The 25,391-nt window shown below is 46.9% G+C and overlaps 1 protein-coding gene across 3 annotated transcripts; it reads left to right on the top strand.

The window, feature by feature from the left end:
• Positions 1-4,987: 4,987 nt before the first annotated feature.
• LOC114066290 (putative hexokinase HKDC1) lies at positions 4,988-23,386 on the top strand. 3 transcript variants are annotated; one of them, XM_027900856.1, is made up of 19 exons: positions 4,991-5,297; positions 8,740-8,902; positions 10,915-11,063; positions 11,145-11,264; positions 12,000-12,095; positions 12,884-12,983; positions 13,616-13,799; positions 14,086-14,241; positions 15,002-15,235; positions 15,917-15,980; positions 16,086-16,221; positions 16,527-16,675; positions 16,765-16,884; positions 18,098-18,193; positions 18,285-18,384; positions 19,198-19,381; positions 20,105-20,260; positions 20,879-21,112; positions 21,431-23,386. In XM_027900856.1, the coding sequence occupies exons 1-19, from the start codon at positions 5,235-5,237 to the stop codon at positions 21,573-21,575; spliced, it is 2,649 nt and encodes an 882-aa protein (XP_027756657.1). In that variant the 5' UTR covers positions 4,991-5,234; the 3' UTR covers positions 21,576-23,386. The 3 variants fall into 3 exon arrangements, with proteins under 3 accessions (XP_027756658.1, XP_027756656.1, XP_027756657.1); XM_027900855.1 differs by having other exon boundaries at positions 4,990-5,297; positions 15,917-16,221; XM_027900857.1 differs by lacking the exon at positions 20,105-20,260 and having other exon boundaries at positions 4,988-5,297; positions 15,917-16,221.
• The last annotated feature ends 2,005 nt before the right edge of the window (positions 23,387-25,391 follow it).

Below are 25,391 nucleotides of genomic sequence, written 5' to 3'. Positions count from 1 at the left end.
GAGAGCTCATCCCACTGATTCAGGTGAAGCTTGAGGGGAGGAAAACCCAAAAAGTTGGATTATGATTTTTGGAGGAAAGGAGGAAATGTTAGAAGCAGAGGTATAATTTATTTACTTTTGAGAAATTCAGATGTTTGTTTCTCTTGGACTTTTCTAACTCAGTTTCAGTACAAATTACTTTGTTCTGTTGCATTTCATAAGCTTTTTTTTCTTTTTTGCTTAATGTGCTAGTTTGTGCTACTTTAATTTTGAGAGGTATCTTGATGCAGTATCACTGGGTAATGGTTAAGGCAGTGCAGCACCAGGCTGTGCCTCTCTCACAGACGTGCAGGGGTTCTGGGATTTGTTTTTAGTGTAAGTAGCTTTAGGGTGTGTTTTGAGCTCCCAGTATGGACACTGCAGAGTGAAAAGAATCAGATGGTGAAACTGCTGTGTGTTCACAGAAATGGGTTCCAGCACTGGGACACGTTACTGGGCTGCCTGAGGAGAATAATGCTGCACTGACCATATTGCTGGGTTTGGCTGCGTGCAGGTCTGCACAGATCCTGCCTGTGTTAATGTTGGGATACCTGGAAAAGCCAGGCTGAGTTTCACTGTGTCAAATGCCTGACTTTCTGAGATGATCAATCATGTATCTCTGCAGGTTGAAAGTTTGTTCTGATTCCCTTTTTCTCCTCCTGGTATTAATCCTTTGTGCTGCTGTTCAGCAACAGGTCTGCAGCAGTTTGAAAATTTTTTATAACAGCTGTTTTCAGCGCATTTTGAGTACTCTTGCCTCATTGTTTACTAAAAGGCAAGCAGTGCATAAATGCTTTTAGTCCACGTGCTCTCCTGCTGGTTTCAGTACAGGTCCAGTGGCAAGAGAAAGGTTTAGGTTGTTCCCCTGCAAAGCCCCATCTTTTTTCCTCCCCCAGGACAAAGCAAGCAGCTCTGTGTGTGTGGCAGTGCCATGTGAGTGTTGTGGATTTCCTGTTGTGTGGATGAGTAATTGAGCTTTGCTTTCCCAGAGTCTTGAACAGCAGCAGGAGCTGGCATTAACCCTTACAAACAGGATCCGTTGGATACTGCTCAACACAGCTCCTGTGGGATGGGTGACGCGAATGAGTGGTCCCGATTGCCTCCTTTTTTCATTGGCACTCACTCACTGGAAGGAAAGCTGTAGCAGCTCAAGCCTGCAGGGATGTTTTTGCCACACTCATTGTCCCACTTCCCTCTGGGACTCCACGTTCCATGGTGGACCTGCAAACAAACCAGTGTTTAAAACCACCTTCTGCAAGGACAGCTCCTGTGTTCTCTCTCCCCAGGGTGTTTGGGGTTGGGTTGCAGGAGACCCACATTGCTACTGTGCTTGGCTTCTAGCCTATTATGCTAAACTTACCCTTTAATTCTAGCTAAGCTGCATACTGGAGTATATTTTTGAGCAAGGAAAGAGTGTCTGGGCCTTGGGGGTGTAAGCCAGCCTTGTGTTTGAGCAGCAAGCCTTGCCATAAGGAAGCTAAATGGCTATAAGCATTCTTTTTTGTGTTTTGCTGAGATTAGCACTTGGCTTAACTCGTTGCTTGTTTCCATAGCGACTCCATAGTAACAGTTTTAGGAGCTCTGAAGTTTATTCAGGCGTTTCCAGGCTGACTTTATGAAAGTTTTCTTTTCTTCTGGGCTAATGGGGTGGCTGTCATTGACTCCCATTTAGAATGGCTGCCAGATTGCCCCACATCAGTCTGGGTTGTACCACATGGGACCAGAGTTACCCCAACCACCCGATTTTAACGTGCCCTGTGGGGCTGTGCTGAAACTTTTTGTTTTTAAGCAACATCATTAATATCGTTCACTTGATCTGGGAATGGCATGTGCAAAACTATTTCAGGCATTCAGATTTCAAGATGAATTTCAGGCATTCAAGTTAGAGATGTTTGGAAGCTTATTCATTCATTGTTTATTTGTTGTGCTTCGAGTGTGAAATGCTGATTGGCACAGCACTGCTTGGTAAAACCCTTCTGTCTTTTAAGCTGATGTGCTCTTTTCTGTCTCTGCTGTTTCCATCTATTCTAAATGGTGTCTGTCCTTGGATTGGATTTTCCAGCCAGTTCCCTCAGGTGCTCTGCCTCACTTTCCATCCTGGTGTTGCCCTGTGAGGGGCATATGCAGGATGAATGGAGGGACTCCTTTCTGTTCTGAGCTTTGATGAACTTGTGGGAATATAGTGGGGAATGAACCTGCTGCTACTTTGATGGGGGGGGGGGAATATATTCTAAAGGTTGGTCCTGGAATAATAAGCTATAATGAAGAAGCTATAATTTCTCCTGATGACTCACCTGTAGACTTGTCTACTACCTCCTTGTTAACCTGGGTACAAAACTCAGCAACCGGTGTTGCCACTGCCTTTGATACCTCACCAAAGATAGATGTGTTTCTCCCACAATAAAATGCTTATTGATACAGTAGCTCTTCCTGGAGGTAACGAGTGCCTGTTTAGCTGATGTGCTCAAGACATGTATCTGAATTTCCCCATTGTAGCTGTGAGCTCCTTTTCTCTGCAGGCCTTTGACTGCAAGGCTGTGGGAGGCAGATGAGCATCACCAGACTCTTCAGATTCTCTGTTTTGCCTTGAGATGGGGTTTGGAGGGAGAACTGCAGGAGAAGAAAGTAGAGAGACAGGTATTACAGTTTTGAAGTCTTGTTGGCCCTTGCGAAGGGGGTTTGTGAATAACTTTTACTGGGTGCAGCACTAACAGAGGGGAAAACCAACAGTGCCTCAAGCCTGCAAGCTGCAGGCTTGAGGCACTGTTGATTTTCCCCTCTGTTAGTGATTGGAGCTGACCTGCTCACCTGGGCCTGGAGAGGGTCTCCTGTTCTGGCCAGGATGGCTGTACAGAATGGCTGTACCATTTTTGGGTGTTGGGCCCTTGGTGCACTGAACTGCTGTCTGTGTGGAAATGAGATCATGTCTTGTCTTCTCTTGCCCAACAAAAGCCGGGAGCCAGGATAGCCCGGGGATGAGCGAACAGGTTACGCAGTGATTCTGACACGTCAGGTATTTCACAGGGCTTGCTGCCAGTTTGGGAACATTTGGATCTTTGAGCTCCTTTTCCAGTGGCATCCCTTAGAGAAAGAAAGAAAAGAGAGAATGAAAAATAAATCTGCTGTATTACAGACACAATGAGCTCTGGATCAAAGTGGGATGGAGCTTGAAAGGTGATGTTTTGAATTTTGCTGGCCAAGAGGGGTTGTGACTCGGATGCCATGGGTAAACAATGAGGAGAGAGACAGTCCCTCTGGGAGTCAGTGTCTGACTTCACAAGCCAGCAGTTATTAAAAGATGAATAGAGGAGAAGTGAACCGTGCTTTCTGGCTGGTAGTGTGGCTTATTTTCTTCTTTCTTTTCTCCTTTTCTCTCGAAGATCAAAGGCCTAATTTTAGAACAAGCCCTATTTATGGACTGCTCAGCTACTCTGTCTGCTTTACTCTTGTTCTAGAATAGTGGAAAATAAATAGAGCTGGCGGGATCTCCCAGTGTCCAGAGCTCATCCCTGATTCAAGGCGGGAAGGAGGGGGTGTAAAAAAAAGAAAAAGACCTTTTCTCGCAGAGGTTCTGTATAATTTGTCTCTGCAGAGGGAGTTCCCCTCCCTCAGCTCTTTCAGTCTTTCCTCGTGATCAGAGGCTGAAAAAATGTGACCTGTGAGTGCTCCTGATGTTGAGCAGAGCTAACTCCTGATCCGTGCCTTGAGGTGCCAGAGCTGCCAGGACTGGGCAGAGGCCTCTTCCCGAGGCTGGTGCTGAGGATGGAGTTGAGTGTTGTGTTGTGTGTGGATTATACTCCTGTATGTGCACCCACCACGGGGATCAGTTGTACTTCTTTTTTACAATAGCAGGAGATTGTTGGGTCCACTCTAGGCTGGGAATTGTTGTAGTCAGACATCCTTTTCTGCTGACTGGCTGCCTCTGCCCCGCTCTGGATCTCCAGACCTAATTTTCTACTGCTCAGTAGTTCTTTGTGTTTCCTCACATTATTTGGCGCTCCCCTCCCCCCTTTTTCCCCCTGCTGTTTTTCTAATCTTATCAAAATAATTTTTAATTGTTAACTTGTTCTGTAAAATTTTGGGTGACAGTTGTCTGCCAGTGCAGTAAGTGTGCTCAGTCCAGCTGAGCAGTAACACGAGGGAAACACACCGTGTGTAGGTGCACTTTGGGAGCCAGCCTCTAATTACCCCATGAGAATGCCTTTTGGGTTTTTTCCTCTCTCTCCTTTGTGTCAGCATTTCAGCCAGTTCCCTTTCGATGAGGTTTCCATAGTTCATATCACTCGATACAATGACAAAATCCTGGAAACACTTGCGTATTCAGGATGAACTTTTGAGAGTAATGGTTAAAGACTGTGTCAAATTCTGGTGGTGTGAGGAAGCTGCTCTCGCTGCAGGATCTCTGTGCTGCCAGTTAAAGGCACCTCTCCAGTGAGGCAGCGTGACACCCACACTGCTGGCTGCCAGGCCAGTCTGCCCCCTCCCCAGCTTTTGCAGCACTGAGGATCTTCATCGGTCTGAAACTTTGTCTTCAGGAGGGGTAGAGAGTAAGTAACCCGTCCCCAAGCTCTGTGCCGGGAATTGCACCAGGAGCTATTCCAGCTGGGGGCAGGGATCTGTGTGTCTCCTTTACAGCTGAAGCCTAATTGGTAAAAAGCTGCAGATAAGGGTGCGCTGTGCAGAACTGGAGTGGAGTTCATTCATGCAGAAGAGCCTGTCTCGCAAATGGGAGCGCTGAGCAGAGGGAAGAAACCTCCTCAAATCCCGTGTAACTCCTGATTCCCGGCAGTGCTTTGCTGGAGGCTGCTGTGGTGGGAGCCAGGCAGCCCCTGAGTGAAGCGGGGCTGCTGCGTAGCAACTGCATTGCCAAGTGGTAACAATTCCCAAGTGGGGCAGTAACAAAATCGATTTTTCTCCCCTTCAGCTTGGCAGCTCTCCAGGTGCCTGCTCTGGCACAATGAAGTGTGTAGCTGGGGAGGGAGGGACTTTGGGTTGATGGGGGGGTGATACAGGGAGACAGAAGTTTAACCACTGAACCGATCACACTGGATGGATTTATTTCTGGACTCAGTTTCCCAGGAACTCCACTGTTCCACCCTGGGGGAAATGGCTCAGCTGAAGTCCCTCTAGCTCCAGCTTCGTGAGTAAAGACCTGTGGCATTGGAGTTAATCACAGCAGCTCTGTCACTACTGACTCATCCATCTGCTCCAAGACAATGTTTGCCGTCCACTTGCTGGCTTTCCATTTCACAAAGCTAAAAGAGGATCAAATAAAAAAGGTAAGATGCAGCATCAGCTGATTCCTATTTTGAGAACTGTTACCCAGATAGGGAGGGGGCTGCAGTATATAATGCATTCCAGATAATGGCATTATCTACTAAAGCCATGCAGCCAGATGGGGTAAGAAGTGTTTAAACCCTAAACCACCTGACGAGTGTGAAAATAGGTCTGGTAGGTGCTTTCCCCTGCAAAGCTGTAAGTGCTTCTCCAGGAATGGAGCAAATGATCCTCAGTGAGGAGAAGTGCTTAAACTTTCACTGGCGTGGGGTGGTGTAGTCCAGAGGGCAGAAAGGAACCTCTTGCTTTGTAAGTGCAGCAGGAAGGATGGGATTTCTCAAGCTGAGTAGGAATCAAGAGTCAGTCACATTGTAGCAGGCATAGGGAAGATTCCTGGAGTCTTTGAGCCAGGTCTGCTGGGACTTAGGGGACATTTCCAACTGGTATAGGTGTGGGAGAAGTGCCTGGGCTTCCTCTCGGGTTGTCCAAACGTGGCTAATCACTGATGTTTATAGATGTGACCTTTAATTACAGTTGGAAAAGCTTGAGATGGCCCAGATCTGAAGCCATCAGAGTGAGCTGCCTAATGCTGCTCTTCCCCTAATCTACTTTCATGGCCACGCTGGAATGGGTTTTGGGATCAGGTCCATCCTGAGACCACGTGGGACCTGTAAGCTTCGTGGCTCAGAGGTCCTCTGGTTTCTGGACATGTCCCCTGCGGCTCCTCTGTGCTGCTGGTGTCTCCCTTGAGTGCTGCCATTGCTGCCAGGCTCTGTCCTGGTTTTGCAGCTGGAGGTGGGGCTGTCTGCAGATGCGTGGCAGGAGATCCAAGGTGCTGGTGTGTGCACCGCTGAGCTCACCAGCAAAGCCAGCAACACGGGGTTCTCTTCTCTGTGCCCTAAACAAGCGGTGGCTTGTTCTTCGGAGGGCTTCTTCCACTGGTTGTGCTGTGGAGAGAGGCATTCCAAGAAAGGCAGTGGTATCTCAGCAGTCAGGTGTCTTCAACTCAGTCACAGCCCTTTTGTCCCTAGGATTTAATGTGAGCAGAAAAGGGCCCCAATGCCCCTTTCTTGTGTGGAGGAGCTGGTCTAAGGCCTCTAATCCAGACAGTGCTAGTTCTTGTTACTTTTTCCTGAGAGAAGAGACCTTGTGGAGCAGTGCTTGGGTGGAGAGGGCTCTTCAGAGAAACATCCAGAGTGGAGCTGAGGGAGGACAGTGGAAAAGAGAGGGCAGAGGAATTCTGGCAAAACCAGGAATTGAGTCTTTCTGCTAGGAGCAAAGTAGCCCTTCCTGAAGGCAAGAAACCACATGCTCCTTAGACTTCTCTTTCAAGGAGCCTAGGGAAGGCTGTAGGGAGCAGAGGTGATTTCTCCCTAATTAGAAAGAAGGAATGCCTTCCCACCTCTCCCTCCCCGGCTTATTTACTCTGTGGTGGCAAACCCAAAGCCTCTGTGCCATGAAAACAGTGCTGCTTTTCTGTAATTCAGGCAAAGCTCTGTTCTTGTGCCATGGGAGAGAGGCAGTGAGTATGCTGTTGCACAGCCTGGCCATTCCTGTGTGATGTGGTATGTGAGCAGGGCCTTGCTCTGGTGGATAATCAGGCTGGCTTTCCTGGGCTCTGTCTTATCTAGTTCCTTGGAGAGGACTATCTGCTCCTATAATTGTAGGTAAACAGGGTGGGGAATGCAATTGCTGTGGGGAGCAGGGAGCCTGTGCATGTTCTCTGCAAACAGACCTAACAGATTTTATTACTCTTGAGGTTTTTTTCCACAGGGACTTATGTCACAAAGTTATTTGGGTCTGTGTCAGTGTGTGAGTGCTGTGTGTCTCCAGGCATTGCATTCTCTCCAAGAAAGCAGTATGGGTATGTGGGCTGAGGTGATGGATCCTGCACAGTGATGGGACCTCAAAAAACCCTTGGAGGAAATCAAGTGCACGTGCAAACCAGGGCTACAAAAACAAATCTAAATAATGGCCTTTTCAAGGCACAGCTGTATCCAAAGGCAGCTGCTGCTCTTGGACAATTGCATCTTGTAGTTTAACACTTCCTCCTCTGTGTGTGTTAGGTAAGTGCTGGAGTCACTTTCAGGGTCCTGGTTCTTTCAGGTGGGTCACTGCTGATCATCAGTTTAAAATGGGACTGTGAATAGGTAACTTGTTTGTGCCTCATTAAAATAGGTGGCCCGTCCAAATTTCAGCAGAGGCCAATTTATCTGCAACCTGCAGTCCCCTCTGTTTAAACAATGCAGCTTTTTTAATCCTGCCTTGTTGCTGACGGGACTTGATTTTTGCCTGTTCTTCCAGCCCTCCAGACCTCTCTTTATGTAAGTGGGACTGAAGAAATGCTCTGAAGAGATAAAGCACCATAACAACATAGCCCATGGTGCAAGAACTGAGTGTCCGTGTTAGCAAAGTGCTGGGGACTGTCCCCCCCTCTCTCCCCTGTCCCCTGGGCCTGAGGTTCATGTCATGGGGAGTGGGATGTGAAAGGGAATTACCCTTCAGGGAACATCCAGCTGTTTGGAGGACACAATTATTATCCCTGCATCATTTTCATACAGCACCAAACTCTGGCTCCCCAGTGGAAAAGCTTCTGGTTGTTGACAGATTGTTGTTTTGCTGTGTTAATCCTCTGTTGTACCCAGTTTCTAAGCCACATTACTTACAGCCTTGCAGGTAAATGTCAGTCCCAGCAGCATGTGCTCCTGAAGCAGAAAACCTGTAATTTTGCCCTGATGAAGCTGTACATAAACACTGATTAGCTTTTCTGCCAGTTTATCAGAATAAGCTACTTCGCAGATGCTTTTGATTCCGTTTAAATTTAACTGGCTTTTGTTTTGATATATGCTGTGAGTTACAGACCCTTAAGTAAAGGTACTGATTGCACCCACAAAAAGGGGTTTTAGATGTAATTCTAGAATCACAAGAGAATGGAGGCTAGAGCTGGAACGAGAAACAAGCTTTGAGCTCCAGCCTGGCATTCCAACGAAGTTAATTGGCTGTGGAGTGAAGCAGTAGCTGAATAGATGTTTTTGGGTTGTGGCTGACACGCTTGGGTACTGATGGCATTTTCTGGACCTGCCTCAGAGAGGTCAGATTCTCAGCAGCTCGAGATACTTTGCATTCTAGTTCATGAGACGTATAGGAGGAGAGGATGGTGTAAAAGCAGCTTGTCAGGGTCTCAGGAAAGTCTCACGGGCTTATGTAGGTTGGCAAGTTACTGAGCCATCAAGAAAAGATGGCCAGCTTTTGGAGAGTAATTCACCAAGGCTGCATTAAATGTTGTCAAAACAAAGGTTTTAGAACAGTAAACGTTGTGATGATGCCCTGGAGCTTTCTTGCACTGACAGTTGCGGTGCTGAGGTCAGAAATGAACCGAACAACTGGCACTTGCTGAGCACTGAGGACCTGTTTGCTCCCGAGTGACGCCTTTGCTGTTTGCAGGTTGACAGGTACCTGTATCCCCTGCGGCTCTCCGATGATGTCCTGCTGGACGTGATGGCTCGTTTCCAGGCTGAGATGGTGAAGGGGCTGGGCCGGGACACAAACCCCACGGCGACGGTGAAGATGCTGCCGTCGTTCGTGCGCTCGCTCCCCGACGGCTCCGGTGAGTTCCGCCTGCCCCAGCTCCGCAGGGCTGGGCCAGGAACGGGATGGGCTGCTGCCAGTCCTCCAGGACAGCACAGCAGAGGCACAGGGCCCCAGTGCCTTTGGGTGTCTCACTGAGAAAGCAGGTGTATATTGAGAAGACAGCAGCCTCTGGCTTGGAGTTTTTTCCATGCAGCAGGTGGATCTTGAGCCAGCGCTGCTTGTTTGAGGAAAGGACCTCCTTAGCGCTATGGAACAAACAGCCTGTCCCATCTGTTCCTGCTGCAGGCCTTGCTGCAGGAGTTGTGGCTGGACATGGCAAGGGCAGCCTCTACAGTCCAGAGGCTGCAGTGCAGTGTGCTGCTCCTGTGGGATGTGGCCCGGCCTTCTTGGAGCTACGGGGAGGGCAGGATGCTGCAGAGAAACCCCTCCAACTGCCACGTGACAGCGACGGTTGCGTTCTCAGACCTGTCATCCCCTCCTGACTCCCCACAGCAAAACCTACTCTTCTTTGTCTAATGCCCCAGAAAGTGATCCCCTCCTGCCCTTCCTTGCCTTCTGCATTAGGAAAATCTGCTTCTGGATGGGGTCTACCAGGAAACCATCTGCTCTCTTTCTTCAGCTGGATCCTTGTTTCCAGTTGCTCCTGAGACTTAAATAGAGAGGGAGTGCAGTGGTGTCCTGTGGGAGGATGTGAGGTCAGGTAGGATCTAAAAGCCCATCTTGATTGGAGGAGTGTGCACATCCAAAATAACTCTCCTGGCTCAGCTGGCTCCTGGCAGTGAAGGCTGACAGAAAATTAGGTTTTTCCCAGGTATAACCAAGCGAATTTGTACAGGACTCAGTGTCTGGCCTTGGACAGGACTTGGCATATTCCAGCTGTGCAGAAACCTGAAGAGAAGTGTTTGCTTTGTACCTCATTTCCACAGGACTTATTTCTTCTGAAGTTAATTTCCCTGCATTTAAATGAGAAATAACGGCTTTAGTGGCATAAAGGGAATGTTTGGAGAGAAATCCCTTGAAATGAGGCACATCTGAGAGGAATTATATACACTGCCTGGATGGAAGTGGGCTCTCTTCCTTCTGCTACTGCCTTCATCAAAGAGAAAACTTCCAGTGGGTTTCAACACCTCGGGCTTGGATGGATTTTTTCCATTTGCAATAGAAACAAACTTTCAGATTTTTCTGAGAGACCCAATTTGCCTCCTCACCTTAGTGATAGCTGACCATGGTATTACAGGTAGAATTTCCTGTTTTTTTTCCCTTTCAGGGCCAGATTTGATAAAATTTAGTCAGGTGTTTGGACTGTGGAAAAAAGATCATGCAAGATTAGGCACATGCCACTGCATTTTCCTTTTGGGAAGGGCCTTCTCCTGTGTGTGGGATAAGTAATTGTTTTATTGTAGCAGTGAGGCCAACCTGTCCTTCCGTCTGAGGTCTCCTGCTGGAGAAGCATGTGTTTGAGCTAAGACTGTGAAACAAAATGGTACTTTGACAGACACACCTAAAGGCATTTGAAAAAGATTGTGTTGGTTGACTTTGGGTGGCAAATTAGTCTTACCCCTCTTGGAAGTTGACTTCTGCACTAAGGCTGAGTCTTAACCCGTGACTGCAAATCCTGCATCCTTTACTGGGTGCAGGTAATGATCTCCCCCTGATTCTCCCACATTTCAGTGGTGGACTTGCAGCCCCATGTGCTCTGCTTGGGTTTGCGCTTGCTTTGGGTCTTTCTTGCTGAGAAGCTCATCCTTCTGCAGCTTGAAAACATGCTGCTACGGAAGGAGCAGGGTGGACAAAGCCAGGCTGCTAAATAAAAGTTGAATTAGCTGTCACATAACAAGCTTACAGGAGGGACCTGGCACCCTTGCTTAGGGCTTCCTGCTCTCAGCCTTCCCAGTGGTGTTGCCGGGCCCATGGGATAAGAATCTGCTGTGATGGGGTAGGAGAGCCTGTGGTGAGGGAGGGCCCTGGGCTGTACCTTCAGTGTGGCACCTGAGCCATCCCCGGTGATGGTGCCCGTTTGTGTTGCAGAGAAGGGGGAATTCCTCGCCGTGGACCTGGGTGGCTCCCAGTTCCGTGCCCACCAGGTGAAGGTGTTCGATGACGGGAGGCAGAGCAGCCAGCTGGAGAGCAAGTTCTACCCCACACCCAAGGAGGCCACCCAGGGGAACGGCGCCGAGGTAGGGCACTGATGTGGGGCTGCTCTGCTCGACACAGCCTGCAGGACACAGCCTGACCCTGAACACTCCTCTCTTGTGCAGCTCTTTGATTATGTCGCTGACTGTCTGTTAGACTTCATGGAGACCAAAAACCTGAAGCATAAGAAGTTACCTCTTGGCTTTACATTTTCTTTTCCGTGCAAGCAGACCAAATTGGAAGAGGTAAGATGCATTAAAAACTACTGCTGGCAAGCTGAGCTCCTTGCAGGATCTGCAGAAGCTGCTGAATGGATGTGTTACCCTGGGGCTTTCTTGTGGGATCATGTTTACACTGCCCTCTGAAGAAGGCATGGATTAGCATTAGCATTTAACTAGACTACCTTTCAAACACTCATTTCTGATCTCAGGGCAACATGATCTTGAAGCTAAAACTGTTCTATTACTTAATCACTACCCAATTCACAGGAACCACGTGCCCTTTTATGAACAATATTAGACTATAAAACACATAGTTCTGTGTCCTGAGGCATCTTTATTTTTTTAACCACTCTCCATTTTTTTATTAACAGTAGCTGGAGCTTTGGAGGGACCTCATGGAGAAATGAAGGGCTGTTTGCAATTATTTTGTGTTCTCTCATTCTAGCCTCTCTTATTCCTAGGGATCTGTGCTTTGGGTCCCAGTCCTGCAAATGCTTTGTGTTTAATGCTATTACTTTGTGATGAGCATCAGGAAAGCTGCACATGCTTTACATAAAGCACAGGGAGAAGCATTTGCAGGATTGGGGCTTTATGACTGTGCCTGTTTAGTTGTGTTGTCATTGACAGGCACCCCAAGGTCAGATGTTGACCCAGTTTTAACATGTGGAGAGACACAGTGGGCTTTGGTCTTGGCTGGCTTTGTGGCAGGTTTTTGTGCTAAAGCTGGAGCTTTTGGGTCACCGCACCATTACTTTTCAGGGGGTTCTTCTTGCCTGGACAAAGCACTTCAAGGTCCGAGGGGTTCAGGACACAGACGTGGTCACCTCCCTGCGCAGGGCCCTGCAGAAGCATAAGGCAAGTGTAATTTTTAAGATCAGCAGTAAGACATGATTAAATCTGCCCTTGGACTAGTGTATACTTTAAATAACACTATGTTTTAATATTTTGGAAAGCCTTGTTTTTCGTTTTTGGTGCTACTGGTAACACCATCTGAGAAATAAAAAGCATCTTTCCATATCTTCATGACTTTGTGGCAAAGAGGAAATTCTGTTTTCTCACGTGGTAAAAATCCAACCTTGATTTTGGTTCACTTCTTTTTCTGCATCAGCCTCGTAGTTCATCAGTAACAAAGGATCTGAGACTTGTGGGTGAAGTGTGGGCTCCTGCCAGTGCTGATATCTGAGTGACAGCACTCCTTTGATAAGTGGGAAAGGAAAACTGCACAGCCTTGATGGAAAGGCTCTTTACCTGAGTGTGATATTGGTCCTGGCTGCATTCATGGCTGTATGTTTTCTGTCCCATGTGGTGGGATCTGCTCAGGTGGTCAGGCATTATCCTTTCACACAACCTTGTAGGCACAGGATCACAACATTCAAACCAATAACGTGTTGCTTTTCTGGCAAATGCGGTTGTGTTGGGGAAAAACAAATTCTTCAAACAAAAACCCTGGCTGGCCAAGCACTTGAGAATTCAGAGGTATTTGTTGTTTTACAGGGTTGTGGGGATAGTGTTATAAAAGGAAGTCATGTGTCGTCCTACCAAGGAGCTTTCTGGCCTACAAAGTGCAGCCCAGGAAGTATGTCTGCATGCTGGTGCTTCTTTCAGCTTTCTTCCCTGTTAATCACCTCTCTTTATGCTCTTAGGACATAGATGTTGATGTTTTGGCACTGGTCAATGACACTGTGGGAACCATGATGACCTGTGGGTATGATGACCAGCGCTGTGAAGTTGGACTCATAATTGGTAATTTTTTCTGTTCACTGAGTAGGGTTTTTTTGCCCTCAGTTGTTGAATTCTAACAAATCTGGAGTAGAAGGGAGTTTCCCAGTACAGGAAAGAGCAGAAAGAAAATGGAAAAAACAATGGTTAGATTTTTCAAGCCTGGCTGCCTTCTGTAAAGCAGCTGTTTTTATGCTGATCACATTGCCATCAAATGCCACAGTCCCCATTTTGTCTGGGTTCAGTTGTGACCAGCATACTAAACTTTTCTGCTGACTGTATAGAAAATGACTGTGTGTCTGTCCAGAAAGAAATTCCTCTCACGTCTGGTAGTTAGAATCAGCTACACTTTCTGTAGTTTCTCCATGGAAGAACATGGAAGTACATTTGAAAAAAAAAGAAAAAAAAAAAGAAAAAAAAAGTTTTTAAACAAGCCAAGCCTTGGAATAATTTCCCTGTTTTTTCTCTCACTGTGAAATGATGATTTTACAAGTGTAGGTGGCCTGTATTAGAATCCTGTACCACAGGGTTTCGGGTTTGTACTTTCTTCCAAAGGCAGTACACTGGCTTATTCCCAAACACGTGGACTTAAAAATGAGCAAAAAGCAGACCTGGAACAAAGAGTGATTTCTCTGCACTGTCTCTGACGCCCCCAGGCACCGGCACCAACGCGTGTTACATGGAGGAGATGCGGCACATCGAGCTGGTGGAGGGGGACGAGGGCAGGATGTGCATCAACACCGAGTGGGGGGCCTTTGGGGATGACGGCGCTCTGGACGATCTCCGCACCGAGTTCGATCGGGAGCTCGATCTGGGATCTCTCAATCCCGGGAAACAACTGTAAGTGATTCCCTGACTGACTCGCAGTCCAGGTGCATTTCTAGCCTATGCCAAGAGTCCCTTTGGATCAGGAATTGTTTCAGTGAACTTGAGTTAACTTAGTCCTGTCTTATCCAGACCTGTCTGGGAAGGGTGGGTACCTCTCACACCTCTCTGCCTCAGGCCAAGGGATGCTGCTGTGGTGGCTCATGTGTTGTCAAAAATAGGTGATTGCTCTGGTATAATGCTGTGGAGGAATAAAGAGGAGCTGGTGAAGACCTCTAATCCCTCCTGTGCCCCATTCCAGGTTTGAGAAGATGATCAGCAGCCTGTATTTGGGAGAACTTGTAAGACTCATTCTCCTAAAAATGACAAAGGAAGGCCTGCTCTTCAACGGGAAAGTGTCAACAGCTCTGCTTACCAAGGGCAAGATTGAAATGAAACACGTGTCTGCGATGGAAAAGTAAGAACCTGCAATATGATCTTTGAGAGAAGCCACTCTCAATGTTAGTCTTTCACATGCACAGCTATAATAATGAATGTGTAATTATAATCTGTCAGTGCTGGGAACAATCCTGAAGTGTTCAACTCGCTTTTGTTTTTGCCTAGGAGAAAATTTGACCTTTCTGTAAGTGGGAATTGGTGTAAGATAAAGTTTTAGCAAAGTACCAGAGTAGAAAATGTATTGCTGAGCATCACAGAGGCAGGTTGTTTGAATAACCTCTTTGGAGACCTGAAGACATGGTTGCAGTTTTCGGCTTCTCTGATGTGGGAACACTGAGGTTGTGGAGGTGTAGTACAAACTCGGGATCAGCTAATGAATGACTACATGGAAAACTCCTGGATTCTGGTGTTTTGAAGAGGAATCCTGGTCCTTGTTGTCATTCTGGGAAGGATTTTCTTTGTTGTCTTGAGCGAAGCTGTGTGTCCATTCCTGTGCTCCCCTTCTGTGAACTATTTTATCCCGTTTTCTGCTTGGCTAAATAATGAGCAAGTCTCACCAAAAGCTGAACCCCAGGAAGCAGCCTCCTAAAAGTCTGGTCTCTCCCCTGGGTACTTTTGGGAATAGTGTGGGAGAGACCCTACTGGCTTATGGGAACCGATTATGGTGCTGCCTCGTCGGTGGTCCTGGTCTTCTCTTATTTCTCTTTGAGCCAACGTGCAGCCATTGCTTTATGCGTTACCTTTGCATTCGCTGCTGCATTCTTTTGTTTTGGGGGTAGGTACAAGGAAGGGCTGAGCAACACGAAGGAGATCCTGACAGAGCTGAGCCTGTGTCCCTCTGAGGAGGACTGTGTTGCTGTTCAGCACGTGTGCACCATCGTGTCCTTCCGCTCGGCCAACCTGTGTGCTGCCGCCCTGGCCGCCATCCTGACCCGCCTGAGGGAGAACAAAAAGCTGCTACGGATGCGAACAACTGTCGGGATTGATGGGGGGCTCTACAAAACCCACCCCCAGTGAGTAGCCAAAAGGGGGTTGGTAATTGCTGGACACGTGTTCACGTTGCAAAGAGTCTCCGTCTGCATGTGTGTGTGGCTTTTGAGGGAACTGCTGGTTTTGCTGCAGGTTTGGGGTGAGATCTGACTGGCTTAGTTACTGCAAAGCTGTCTCAGGAGCTTTGGAATTTGGAGTGGGGTGGGAAAAACATGACACTTGGAATAATGGTGTCTGGGGAAGTGCAGCTGGTTTCTCAAGTGACTCCTGGGCCTCCAGAGCACTTGCAGTTCACTGTGGATTTTTAATTTTCTTTTGTTCTACCCCCCTCCCCCCACCTCCCTGTTCTTAAACCTGTGCTTTCCCAAACTGGAAACTTGCTCAAATATTTCTCCCAAACTGGATGGAGGTCTGATTCCAGCTGGAGATTCACACCCTCTGTGACCATTGCCTGGCTTCTCTCCAGTGTCCCTATCCCTTGGCACTCACACTTGTTGAGAGGTATCTTCACTTTCCTGTAAGTGTTCAGGTTCTGCAGAACAGCCAGAAATCAGGATCGTTGTTCCCACCTCCTGGAGCAGTTTCTGACCTTGTGCTCCTCTTGCCCGTGCTGCAGCCCTTGTGCTGTTGGGGGGATGCGTGTGTGAAGTAAACCGTGCCCGAGATGCCTGTGAGGGTCTGAAGGGGCTCTCTGTCCCTGGCAGATACGCCAAGCGCCTGCACAAGGTGGTGAGGAGGCTGGTCCCGACCTGCGACGTGCGGTTCCTGCTGTCGGTGAGCGGCAGCGGGAAGGGGGCTGCCATGGTCACGGCCGTGGCACACAGACTGGCTGCCCAGCGCGGCCGCATCGATGCCACCCTCGCCCCCTTCCTCCTGTCCCTGGGGACCCTCAGAGAAGTCAGGAACAAAATGAGGGCTGAGCTGGAATACGGGCTGAAGCGAGAGACACAAGCTGATGCCAGCGTGAAGATGCTGCCCACGTACGTCTGTGGGACACCAGATGGGACAGGTGAAGTTATTTCCTGGTCACCTGGAAGTGGTTCAGGAAAACTCCTTGTCTGTTTTCTGGGGGAAGGGAATAGGACACTCTGGAAAATGCCAGGGGTATTTATGTTGTTAAATCAGAGTTTCCTGTGATGTTACTTGGCTGTCCCTTCAGCCCCGCACGAGCGCTCAATGGGACAAGTGCCATAGGGAGCAGTGTGCTCGCTTTGACATGGATGTCTTGGGGATGTGTGGCAGAGTGTGCCATTCTGACTGGCAGACATGTTACCATGAGAAGCACCAGAATTAAATACCTTTCTCCTCCTGCAGAGAAAGGAAAGTTCCTTGCCCTTGATCTCGGTGGCACGAATTTCAGGGTCCTGCTGGTCAAAATCAAAAGCGGGAGAAGAAGATCAGTGCAAATGTACAACAAAATCTTTGCCATTCCTTTGGAGATCATGCAAGGGACAGGGGAAGAGGTAATCTCGAATGGATGTTTAGTTGATCCAGCCAGGGCCCGTTGTGTGGGATTACTTGTGAGATTTACAGGCTTTTGCTTTCCTTCCAGCTCTTTGACCATATTGTCCAGTGCATAGCAGACTTTCTGGAGTACATGGGCATTAAAGGTGCTCGGCTGCCCCTGGGCTTCACCTTCTCCTTCCCGTGCAGGCAAGCCAGCATTGACAAGGTGAGAGCTGCAGGACACAGTGGCTCAGATGGCAGCTGTGCAGCTGCCTGGTGAATGACAGCGATTTGGACAAGGGTGGACTCGTTCGTTCGGGGACTCATTTGCTCTACTGTGCAAACTAGTTGTGTTTGAGACACGACTCAGTGAGACAGTTATCATCCTGTGTGGATATGGGAGGTGGAACTTTACCTTCCTGTATCTGGTAAGAGGTGGATGTCACTTGCTTTTATTCTATAAAGATTAGGCCCTCATGACAGCGAAATGAACTGCGTGTTTTTAATAGCCCAGGGATCTCCTTATGCTGCCTTAAGTCTTCAGTGGCAAGAGATAACAGGTGCTTTTTTCTGATTGTTCAGCCATAATCCCAGAGTGTTTTCCAAACCACGCTGCACAGCTCTGACTGTACAACTTCTGCACTAAATTAGTTTCTTCTTGTTGAGTGTCAGTGGACAGACCTGACTTGGCTTTTGGACAGATGGATCTTCATCTTTTCAGACCTCATGGAAGAAAAGATTATTTTGATGCATTTCCAAAGAGGGACAGGAGATGATGTGCTTAGTTCCAGCCAAATATGTGGGATATTGGGGAAATGAGGGACTGCTATTTCACTAAATGTTTTTTATCTCCTGGTGGGTTTCACAGTAGCTTCTAAGCTTGTAAGTTAGTCTGTTCTGTCTAAATTTTCAGCTCACAGTCAAGAATATAGCAATAGGACTTGGCCTTTTGTGGAAACATGAATCCATATGCCTTCCAAACCTACAGCATAGTATTAGGTCTTGACAAATAAATAGGAAACAAATTCCACAGTATTGGTGGCAAAGTGAGGGAGAGACAACTGTGTCAGGGTCTCACAATGTGTAGCCCTGTGTTCTTGGTCTTTTCTGTTGCCAGAACTTGAGGGTGGTTTTTAAGAGCAGCTTTTTCTCCCAGTTGCCTTCTGTCTTCTTTTTCTTATTTGGACAGACAGTCCAGAGGCAGTTTCCAAGTGGAAGGCTAATTTCTTCATGTAACCTGGAAATCAACCTCTGTCAGGCCAGGTTGCTGTCCAAAAAGAAACAGTCAGTGTTGCCTGGAGTTGTAGAATCACACCAACTGTCCTTCAGTACATGAGCCAAAAATTAACAGTAGATGTTCATTAATGTATTTTTTGCAGTCTTTCCCTGACAGATAATACAATGGCTATGGTTTTCTTTCTCTTTCTCTTCTGTTTCAGGGAACACTTTTGGGATGGACAAAAGGATTCAAGGCAACAGACTGTGAGGGGGAAGATGTTGTTGACATGCTGAGAGAGGCCATCAGGAGAAGAAATGTGAGCTCTTCTTTTCTGCTCTTTTTGGTGTATTTAATGCCCCCTCACTCTTCCTCTGGTATTCCACTACTGACTGTGACTTGTGTTTTAGGAGTTTGACTTGGACATCGTGGCAGTGGTGAACGACACCGTTGGGACCATGATGACGTGTGGATATGAGGATCCAAACTGTGAGATTGGCCTTATTGCAGGTACAGTGATGTTGAAGTGACCACCATGAGAGGCAAGCACATATGCAGGTGCCAGGCTTTGGAATCTGTAAAACCAGCATCTTTCGTTTGCGTTTGGTACGTGGTGTTACCGGTCACTTGGGGCTCTTGGCAGATTTGGGGGGTATTTGGTAGGAGACATAACACCTGTAGCAGGTAGGATCCTGAATCTGTTGGACTTTTGATGGTGCCTAACAGGTGTATGCAGGCTAAAAGAACATGAGAACAGCAGATAGAGCATGAGTTCTTGTCTTGACAAGTGTATTGATATTTACTGTGTAGCCAGGTCATAGAGCTTGGAACAAGCAAATGTCCTTAAAAATCTGAATGAACTCTTTTGAGGCTTTCTAGAAGATTCCCCCTATAGGTTCCTCCAAGTTTTGATCCAGAAGTGTGCCTAAGGATAGAATCATAGAATGGCCTGGGCTCTTGGCAGCGCTTGCCCTTGGGAGCACATGGATGATGATGAGCAAGATGATTTGTGGTGCATTATGACCAAACTGGCAGCAATGACTGATCAGTGCTTCACTGCCAGAGCCATTTCTGACCTGCAGCAAAGGGCCTTCACTCCTTTATGCTGTGGATTTTTTGTGCAGGGCCTGTCTTACCTGGTAACATTCTGCTGGGATGAATTAAAGCACTCTTCCCATCTCTGGCTAGCACTTGCTTCTGTAAGATAAAGGAGAAATCTTTGAAATTTAGAGAACTTTAACATGACCACTGCAATCTTCCTCCATGAGTTTCAGGTGCTGCTTCACTTTTCTGGCTGAAGCCTTGTCATGTCTGTCCTTCTAGGAACAGGCAGCAACGTGTGCTACATGGAGGACATGAAAAACATAGAAATAGTGGAAGGGAACGAAGGAAAAATGTGCATTAACACGGAATGGGGAGCGTTTGGTGACAACGGCTGCATTGACAACATCAGGACAAAATATGATAAAGAAGTAGATGAAGGCTCACTAAACCCAGGCAAACAGAGGTAAATGTGATGGTTCTGATGCCAAGAGGCTGGTGAAGTCAGTCTTCAAGAGACACTGGGTGGTTTTTAGAATGTGCTTAATGAATGAATAATCAAAGAGGAAATGTTAATATTGCATGTCTTGTGCTGCATGGTAAGTAACCTGAATATCCAGAAAAAAACCTTGTTTGTGTTATCACAGCACTGTTCTCATCTTAGGGCAGTTATCAAACAATGCAGCTTTTAAGATTTCCCTGCAAAGTCTAGATCATGCTTTGTTCCTTCCCTTAGGGTGATTTTTCAAAGGTAAAATACAACTCAAGCAAGAGGATAAGCTGAACTTGACTATTCTTTGTGCAGTAAGGACAGTATTGATCAGGTGTGACTCACTGGGGAATGCAGTGAGGAGACAGGGAAGTGTTTCACCTCAGTGTGAACTCTGCCTTTAACACTATGTTCTGTTTATTATTGCAAGGGATTTTTTTTCTATTTCTATTTTTTTCTTTTTTTCGTCTATTTCTTTTCCATTTGGCTTAGGTAAATATATTGTAATTAGCGTTTGCACTTGAAGTCACTGCAACAGAGTTTTGCTGATTGAAAGGTGGATTTCAATGGCTATTGCTCTGCAAACTTGGGCTGCTCTTTTGGGAGTTCATAGGGCATGTACATACCACTCATGCTGAACAAAACTAACATGCCATCTCTTTAAATGCACCTTTTTTTTTTCCTTTTGTAACTCAACAGGTATGAAAAAATGACCAGTGGAATGTACCTTGGTGAAATAGTAAGGCAAATTTTGATCGACTTAACCAAACAAGGGCTGCTGTTCAGAGGACACATTTCGGAGTCACTCAGGAAAAGAGGCATATTTGAAACAAAATTCCTGTCTCAGATTGAGAGGTAAGGTTGTTATATTTACATGGTTTAAGGAATTAAGGCCTTTTGGGACCCTTAGGAAACAAGTGTGTGGAGCCCTTTCCTTCAAGAGGTTAATTACCATGTTCTTCTTTGCATACCTCCCTCCTCCCCATCCCCACAAGAAAAGCCAAAAATGAAGAACTGGGGGAGTCCCAGACTTTTTCTGGAATGACGTGAGTTATCGTTTCCTGTCCACACAACTGGGTTATCTTGAGTGCCTTAACTACCAAGCGTGATTATACTTGGAGTGTTTCTTGGGGGACTTAAAACAGTAGTTATCAAAAAAAGTAAGAAGTCGGTGATAGATGAAGATGCGCTTGCCTACATTGCATGTTTGCAATGGTCTTCAGGCCCTTTGAAGCCCTTTCTGCTGTGGAAAGCCCTTGAAAGGAGTGTCTCAGCCTTGAGATCAAAAATGACACAGTCAGGTGGCTGATCTGGCTCAGCTGCCTCACGACTTTGGGAGTTAGATGAAGAATTACTGTTTGTGCCTCCTGGAAATACAGTCTGACATGGCAAAGGGCATGGCAGGAGCAGCTTTCAGCCTGAATTGAAGCTTTCCCTAATGCCTTGCCGCTCCACATGCTTCCCTCTGCACAGTGACCGGCTCGCCCTGCTCCAGGTGCGGCGGATCCTGCAGCAGCTGGGCCTGGACAGCACGTGTGAGGACAGCATCATCGTGAAGGAGGTGTGTGGAGTTGTGTCCCAACGAGCTGCCCGGCTCTGTGGGGCAGGGCTGGCTGCCATCGTGGAGAAGAAGAGGGAGAACCGAGGTGTGGAGCGCTTGCGAATCACCGTTGGAGTAGACGGGACTTTGTACAAGCTCCATCCACAGTGAGTGCCTTGGGACCACTGCCCTTTGCTGTTTGCTCATTTTCATGTGGAAACGTGCCAAGCTGTAGCAGCTTTCTGCTGAGATGATTAAAAAGTGTGAGAGGGGATCATCTAACACGTTTCCTTGCATGCTCTCCTTTCCCTTGCCTAACTAAAGGATCAAAAATTGCAAAGTCAAGTCTAGTTACCGCTGGGAGGCTCTTTCCTCCAGGGTGTTGAGGGAACTTACCCTTCTGGTATTTATTTACCAGTGTTTGGGTGGATTTCAGACCAGAAAGCAGCTGCTAATGCTCCATTCTTCTCTCCCTTTCCATTCAGTTTTTCCAGGGTCCTGCGGGAAACAGTGAAGGAACTGGCACCTCAGTGTGACGTGACCTTCATGCTCTCTGAAGATGGCAGTGGGAAGGGGGCTGCTCTCATCACTGCAGTGGCAAAACGGTTGCATAATGTTGGGCAGAAGTAGAAATGAGTCATTGCAGCGCTGCCAGGCGTGTGCACAGGGATCTGCTGAGTGGTGATTCCAGATAGCTGTGCCAGGCACCAGCACACAGGTACCTGTTTTCAGGGAGCAGCTGCTTATGACTGACCAGGACTGTGGATTTTTGTCCTTGGCTAGCTTGGATCAGGTGTTCCTGCTCCCCACTGGTGTTATTCTTGGCACACCACAGTCTCCTCACCAAGTTCTGTACTTCCTGCAGTGCATCTGTAATGCACACAGGAGAGAACAAACCAATGGACACAATCCACCCCAAATGTGGCTTTTTACAACATCTTAATTAAGCTACTGCACCACAACTGGGTTTATCACCAGCTTCTTAGGATTTGTGTGCTGTAGTTTTGGCTTGGCCTGGCTCGAGGAATGTTGAGATCCTGATTTTGCATCTATCTAGTGGGCATATTTGTTCAGTGCTTCACAGGTTTTACAATAAAATTGAAGGTAAAATAAATCAGTGGGCTTTGGTCAGTGATGCTTCCCCTGCCACTACACTGGTTGCAAGTGTGATGTAATACTTCCTGAGTACAGAGGCATGTTTAATAGATGAATGTAAAGATAAAAATATGATTCTACAGAATATCAGTTTGTGTCAAAATCTGTTAGTGCATCTGAGTGCACATAAAGCTAAACCAGTGCTGGGTGGATTCCCACTGTGGCTGACTCTTTTGATACTGGAGGAAAGAGGGAATGTAGGAAGAAGCAGCTACAGAATCTGCTATGTCTGTGTCAGGGTACATAAAGAGGATCAAACAGGCCACCAAATAGCTGTGTAGAGAGAAACAAAAATCACCTGAATTTCTGAAATTCTTTGTTCTCCCTCTGTTATCTCCTTGCCTGCTCCTGAGAGAATTGTTTCCGTTGTGTGGAAAGGAGTTCATCCCTGGTTTTCATTTTCTGTTGCCTGCTGCTCTGCCTGTGTGTAGACTGTTTGTAAATAAATCTGGGGTGCTGTGAGCTTCTTTGTCTGGTGCCTCTTCTGAGTTGTGGGAAGAACATGCAGGCAAGTGGGAGCTTTCTTAGAACATAAACCTTTAAATCTAAACCTTTCTTTAAACCTAAATGTCTAACAGTGCTCAGCAGCACTGCAGTTATTGTGAAGGTGGTTTGTGGATAGAGCCTTGTGTGACCAAATGTCCCTCACCTGATTTACCCAGAACAAACCAAAGCAATCACAAGCACAGAGAGGCAGCAAATCTGCATCCCGCCTGGCCTCTGTTCTCAAGTATTCCTCTATCTCCCTTAATCCTCTCTTCTTGGATATTTGCTTCCTTCCAGGCTGGCAGCAGAAAGTGGGGCCAAGAAATGTGCTTTAAGCCTAGTTAGGTCAAAAGTAACCGTCGTGCAGAGGGGGGGATCAGCAGTTTTATGTAATAATCTGTAACCAGGCCACCGCCGGGTTTAAATTTAGCAATCGCAGATTCCAAATTGAAAGCTACAGACCCTTCTTGTTTTGTAGTTTTTCCAAAAACAAACAAACCAACCAACCACATGTCAGCAGCTGTGTCTGTGTTGGAGTTACTGGATGGGTGAAAAATAATATTTGGAAATAGTTTTCACTTCTGAAGGTGTGGTGCTGAACTCAGTGTACTAAGCAGCTGGGAAGAGGCAAGTTGTGAATTCATATTACATTTAATGTTTTTCTCCTTTTGTCAAGAAACTTGGTGTTTTTCTTTATATTTCAGAATCCACAGAGCCCCATGTAGCAAGGGCAGTTATTTGGAACGGAAATTTGTTCCTGGTGATGAACAGGTTAAATTTGGAGGGGCTGGGTATAGAAGCAAAAAAAAAAAAAATCAGTCATTGAGGCAAAGGGGACCTAGAACAGCTCTTCTGCATTGACTCTCTCCCTTCAGTACCTGAAATCTTGTACTGCCTGGGTGGGTTTGGAACCTTTTGGTGGAGTGGATTGTGCTAATCTGCAAAAGTGCATCTGTGGATGTTCATTCCTGTATTTCTGGAAGGAGGGGGAGTGGACTTGCCCCAGCATGGCCACGTGAGTATGGTACAAGAGTTCCTTCTGTACTTCTATTCCAAAGCCTGTTCTACACAACTGGGGTGCAAATCAGTAACAAAAGAAGGCAAAACCCTCATGTTTAGAAAGGAGTCCTGTATTGCTTTGATTTTTCTTTTTAGTCTCTTGGGGAAATTAAATATTCACATGGGGCAGTTTACACCTCAGCTGCAGCTGTTCCTTTCCTGCAGTAAATTCAGCCCACACAATAATAATTTTCTGCATGTGCAGTGTTTTTTGTTTTTTTTCCCAGTGAGTCTGTGGGTGTCGTGGAATCCGATCACATGAACCTGGAAGGGCTCACGATGTGCTCAGTGCCCGATGGCTGTTCCGAGGTCCCCGAGGCCCAGGGCACTCGTGCTCCTGCTTTTCCTGCAGGCAGCTGACTCGCTCTGGAGCCAGGCAGCTCCCACACATCTGCTGGGCAGGGGACTCAGCAGCTGCTTTTGGAAAGGGAACGAGCAAAGGTTCGCTGGGCAGCCCTGGAGAGGGGCAGGACTGGCTCCTGTGGGATTTTACCAGGGATACACACTTCACACAATGATGCTTTGGCTGTCCCTAAACCAGAACATTCTCCAACTGGATAACAATGCAGCATCGTGTTCCCAATTCTGTCTTCGTGTGGAGACTCAGACTGTTGCAAACTTGCCACCTCCCTTGTGGAGATGTTAAACTGCTGAAGCAAAACCCTTCTCTGCACATCACATAAACATTCACTTTAAAGCCCTTGCTTGAAATAAAAGTAGAGGCCTTCTACTGAATCAGCCTGTCATACACTGAAAGACGTGGTACAACTCATCACGTGACATTGTTAGTCAATTGAAAATAAAATGAGATTCTTCTTTTTCTGCTTTTTCTTTTCTACTGCTTTTTGGACAGCTTTGTGATGCTTCATTTCTGCCTATTTTCCCTCCAGTCAATACATTTGGTGCTCAAATTTATTGATTTTTCTTTTGATGCTTCTTTAAGACGTGAACATCTTTTTTTCCAATCTAGGTCATGCGCTTGGAAAGTTGAAAGATTTTTAAATCACAGGTGTGACAGAAGCATTACTGGATGGAGGAACTAAGGTTTGTGCTTTTCAGAAGCTCCCAGCGGATGGTTGCAGTTACTTTTTTATCTGTGGGGTAAAAGAGAGTCCTAAACATGTTGGTTTGCCTGCTGGAGACACATTTTGGTGGCTGTAGATTTGGACAGTGCTGGTGCTTGACTTGTAATCTAGAGAAGATGCAGTGGCAGCTCAATGGTGACACGTTCCCCTTGCCACTCTGACAAAGTTCAAAAGTAAGTGTAGGATCATGTGTAAATCCTTCAGAAATCCTGATTAGAGTGATCTCCTTTCTTGGGCAGTCGGTGTTATATAGGATTAGCAGATTAGTGTAAAGGAGTTTGAGCCTGAAATGCAGGTAATACCAAAATGAAAGTATTGCTTCTTTTGATCGTTCTTGATTTGTTTCTTTGTGTTTGGTGAAATGAGCTGGCTTTGGTGTGGGGGTCCCAGGTGCAAGGTCACCGTAGGAACAGGTAAGAGGGAGTGAGGCAGGGACAGGAGGAGACTCAGTGAATGTTGTCCTGCTCCAGGTAAGCCTCCAGTTTCCTTAGAAGGGAATTCCACTGCATTGAACTGTCACCGGGGGCTTATCCAGAGCGTTTCTTGCTTGTCAAGTCTGTAGCTTGTCAAGTGATATTGAGATAGATATATATGTAAAAAATAATAATAATAAAACACCTGTTCCTGTACTTGAGTATGGGTGGCCTCATACTCATGTACA

This window comes from Empidonax traillii, unplaced genomic scaffold (genome assembly GCF_003031625.1).
Source record: "Empidonax traillii isolate 1590-97213 ecotype Southwest subspecies unplaced genomic scaffold, ASM303162v1 scaffold754:size369281, whole genome shotgun sequence".
Taxonomy (NCBI): domain Eukaryota; kingdom Metazoa; phylum Chordata; class Aves; order Passeriformes; family Tyrannidae; genus Empidonax; species Empidonax traillii.
Note: the sequence above shows the minus strand (reverse complement) of the source record. Positions and strands in the feature narration are given on the sequence as shown.